The sequence below is a fragment of the Terrapene carolina genome, unplaced genomic scaffold (assembly GCF_002925995.2).
Source record: "Terrapene carolina triunguis isolate 2854851 unplaced genomic scaffold, T_m_triunguis-2.0 Scaffold423, whole genome shotgun sequence".
Lineage (NCBI taxonomy): Eukaryota > Metazoa > Chordata > Testudines > Emydidae > Terrapene > Terrapene triunguis.
In genome coordinates, this window is record NW_020664774.1 from 86,599 (window position 1) to 90,866 (window position 4,268).

Sequence of the window (4,268 nt, forward strand, 5' to 3'; positions counted from 1 at the left end):
AATCGGCTTTTCAATACGCGGATGTTGTCAAGATTTTGATTCGCGGACGGTGAATCTCCTCACGCTCTCGGCAATATTGGCGGGATGGGGAAAACCTGTTCCCGCCCAGCTGGGCGGATCCCGTCGGAGGACCCGTCCAGGATGCCCGGTTGGCAGAGGATGCTGAGAACGTTACTGCGTAGCTGGTGTGGCTGCAGCTCAAAGCGCCAGACTCACCCGTGCATCGGGCCCGACTGGCCGCTGTTGACCATATCCACCATGTTCCCGAAGAGGGTGTTCATGCGGGGGTCTTGGGCGCTGGACTCCGCCGTGGTGAAGTGATAATCCGTCACCTTCTCCAGGTGCTCATGGGGGATCCCGCCACCCCGGTCCGAAATCCTATCGGGGGGAACAGGGTCCACTCAGTACCGTGCAGCCGACAAACCACAGCTCACCCCACTTCCACCCATCTAGCTGGTCCCCACCCGGGGCAGGATCACCTATTCCCCCACGGAGACGCCCCATCCGATCCCCGGTCAACATTTCCCCTTGCTTAATTTCATCCCCTCCCTCAGCGACCCCGGAGGGACCCCCGCTGACGTCACCGGGGGCGAGATTCCAGCCTAAGCCGGCTGTTCTCACGGCCGGCACACAGTACCTGATGATCAGGTCGATGTCGTTGTTGGCAATGGTGATGACAATGTCGGGCACGTTGTACGGAGTGTCCAGGTGAGATTCCATGGTGGCTCTGGGGAAGGGGGAGAGTGAAAAATTTAGCCTAAAATCAGGCCCTGCCTATCCGCCCAGTGCTCCCTAGAAGGGAGAGGCCCCATGTCCATTCCCCGCCCCCCTGAGCCAGCCAGTCCCACGCCCTGGGGCTGGATCAGAGCCAGCGCCCCCTAGAGGGGAAAGGCCCCATGTCCATTCCCCGCCCCCCTGAGCCAGCCCCATTGCCATGCACTGGGTGGACGGGGGAGCTCACCTCATGGCGTTCTTGAGCAGCTCCGGCAGGATGTAGTCGAGGGGCATGGGGATGAAGGGGAAGCGAGCAGCCACGTGCCCATTGATCCGCACCCGCGGGGCATTCCCGTACTTGTGCTCACACAGACGCCTGCACCCGGGGAAGGGGGGAGGAACAGAGCATTAGCCAGGCTGGGTCGGTCACTCAACCTCCCCACCGCACTGGATCAATCCTGATTCCAACTCCCCCGATCTAATCCACCAGACCCCACTCCCCTCCCAGAGCTGGGGATAGAACCCAGGAGTCCTGGCTCCCAGCCCCCACTGCTCTAACCCACTAGCCCCAACTCTCCTCCCAGAGCTGGGGATAGAACCCAGGAGTCCTGGCTCCCAGTCCCCGCTGCTCTAACCACTGGACCCCACTCTTGTTTATACGGACAGATTTCCCCTTCCATTACATCCCCAGCTCACCAGCCATATCTCAGGGAGTTCCCTAGATACACGCAGCAGCCAATCATCTACCCTTAAAAAATCCATTCATAAATCCAGGATGATTTTTCCTTGTCAAGCACCAAACACATCTCAGCCGGTTAGTGGTTAACCAAGAACAGCAGGAGCTCTGCAAGCCACCAACTGAACCAGAGAGGGGAACCACCCCGTATGAATCCACCTGCAGATCCAGCGAAGCGATACTTTGAGGAAGAAGAAATTTCCTCCCCTCTCCCTCCACGCTACACTTAAATTAGAGCAGGATGAAATTTAAAGGGTGTAACTCCAGGCTGTGTCCACCAGGTGGCACCACAGAGCACCATGATTCCTTACCTAGCAAAATCCACCCATTTCTCAATGATTTTCTTTGGGGAGAGACGGGTGCAGATGATTCCCACGAAGTCCGGCTGCCAATCAGAGAGAGAGCACCAATCAAGCAGGGCTTTAACACGTGTCTCATGCCCTGCCCCCCTGAGCCAGCCAGACCCACGCCCTGGGACCAGAGAGGAGCCAGCGCCCCCTAGAGGGGAAAGGCCCCATGTCCATTCCCCGCCCCCCTGAGTCAGCCAGTCCCACGCCCTGGGACCGGAGCAGAGCCAGCGCCCCCTAGAGGGAGGGCTCCAGACCCAAGCGGGGCGGTTCCATGATATATTATGAATTTCCAGGGGACCAACTCTAATCCGTTGGGGGCAACCAGCTGTGTCACGTGTGTTGCCCTTTCTAGGGCGGCAAGGAGCCGAGGGGAATGGGAGAGCCGAGGCCAGGCCGTACCTTTTCCTCGTGCAGCGCCAGGTGATGGATCGCCAGCATCCGGATCCCCAGCCGGGAGGTGAGCGTCTTGTCTAGGAAATAGCGGATGACCTTCTCGTCCTGACACGGGAGGAGAACGGCAGCGAAGGGGTTAACAAGACAACAGCTTAGCAAAGAGGCAGTGAGGCCCAGTCGGGAGAGCACTCAGGGGACCTGGCCTGCTGGGTGATGTTGGGTAAGTCACGTCCCCGCTTCGAGCCTCAGTGTGCCCATCTATAAAATGGGGATAAAGATACCAGCCTCCTTTGTAAAGCGCCTTGAGATCTATGAATGGAGAACGCTAGTACAAGGAATTGGTACTGCACTGACATCGAAGCGACACACAGAACCAAAGCCAAGTACGTCCGTATGGCTTGGACGGAAAGGGTTACTTATGAGCAATAACCAGGAACCAGAGACAATACACGGATACAAATTTTAAAAAGCTTAAAAATAAACATTGATATTCTCCACGGAAACCGCAAACAAATAAAAATGGAATTCCGCCCCGCCGAGACATAGACAAGTGGCTTAAAATATTGAATGACAATTGAAAAAGAATCATAAATGCAATCAGTATAATGGGATTTAATGAGCTAATACAATTCAAGAGAAAATCAACAAGAATCAATAAAAGATGAGTAAAAGATGAATATTGATGAGAAATTAGCATAATAGTGGGGAAAATACAGAAATCATTATTATTAATCCAAAATCATAATACAAGCATAAGGGGAATTAATAATTGATAATAAAATATGTATTTGCCAGTAAGTAAAATATGAAATTACAAACACAGAACATGATCATTTAGACATAAGTAGGTGGAATATTGACAAAAATACTAAAATGATGATGAGTCATCAATAATAATAGACGTAAAAGGTACTAGCAAAAATGATCCTTCTAAATAATAATGACTAAGCAGTAACTAAGCAGTGACAGTGCGTGTTATAGTCATTCCAAGTGCTCAGGTAGTGCTTGTCATCAGCAAATCTCACTTTACAAAGGATGGTATCAGTCTCATTTATGGATGGGGAAAAGGACACACAAATAGGGGACGTGACTTAACCAAGCTCACCCATAGAGCACGTAGCAGAGCTGGGAATGGAACCCAGGAGTCCTGGCTCCCAGCCTCCCGACTCTAACCCACTAGACCCCACTCCCTTCCCAGAGCCGGGGAGAGAACCCAGGTGTCCTGGCTCCCAGCCCCCCTGCTTTAACCCTTCTCACAATCCCAGCCCCCCCGGTACCTGGATGTGCTTGCGACACTCCCGCAGCCCCTCAGCCAGCAGCGTCACCACGTCCTTGTGGTCATCCAGCAGCTGCCGAACCAGCTTGCAGTACCGGGATTCTGCCTCTTGGTCCTTGATCTGGGAGGGGGGCAGAACGGAAGGGACATGAACCGGTGTGGAAGTCAGCACCCCCCTGGAGGGGAAAGGCCCCATATCCATTTCCCCACCCCTGAGCCAGCCAGTCCTCCGCCCTGGGGCCAGATCGGAGCCGACGCCCCAGAGTGGGGAAAGGGCCATGCCCCAATTCCACCAAACAACCAGCCTATGGTAAATGTATTGTGACACCTTAACCATATAGACCCAAGTCCAGAACAGCAGAGATCCCGAGAGAGAGAGAGAGAGAGAGAGAGAGAGAGAGAGAGAGAGAGAGAGAGAGAAAGAAAGAAAGAAAGAAAGAAAAAGATGGATGGATGGATGGATGGATGGATGGATGGATGGATGGATGGAATCAATTCAGTTGAGATAGCTAGATGGTGCAGACAGAGATGGATGAAGGGATGGATCCAGTCAAGATAGATGGCTGGTGTGTACAGGGATGGATGGATAGATCCAGTTGAGATAGATGGATGACATGTACAGGGATGGATGGAGGGATTGACAGATGGATGGATCCAGTTGAGACAGCCTGATGGCGTGTACAGGGAGGGATGGTGTATACATGGATGGAAGGATGGATGGATGGATGGATGGTCAGATGGATGGATCCAGTTGAGATAGCCGGATGGCATATACAGGGAGGGATGGCGTGTACAGGGA

General features: G+C 53.4%; 1 protein-coding gene across 3 annotated transcripts in view; it reads right to left on the reverse strand.

Moving 5' to 3' along the window:
- Positions 1–4,268, reverse strand: part of BCKDK (branched chain keto acid dehydrogenase kinase) — a 15,582-nt gene that overhangs the window by 1,258 nt on the left and 10,056 nt on the right. For all 3 annotated transcript variants that reach the window (XM_024208203.3, XM_024208205.3, XM_024208204.3), the window contains exons 7-12: positions 3,471–3,590; positions 2,200–2,298; positions 1,762–1,835; positions 962–1,090; positions 638–727; positions 217–378 (exon numbers count right to left, since the gene is read on the reverse strand). In XM_024208203.3, the coding sequence (XP_024063971.1) occupies positions 217–378; positions 638–727; positions 962–1,090; positions 1,762–1,835; positions 2,200–2,298; positions 3,471–3,590 (674 nt within the window). The remainder of the gene's footprint in view (positions 1–216; positions 379–637; positions 728–961; positions 1,091–1,761; positions 1,836–2,199; positions 2,299–3,470; positions 3,591–4,268) is intronic.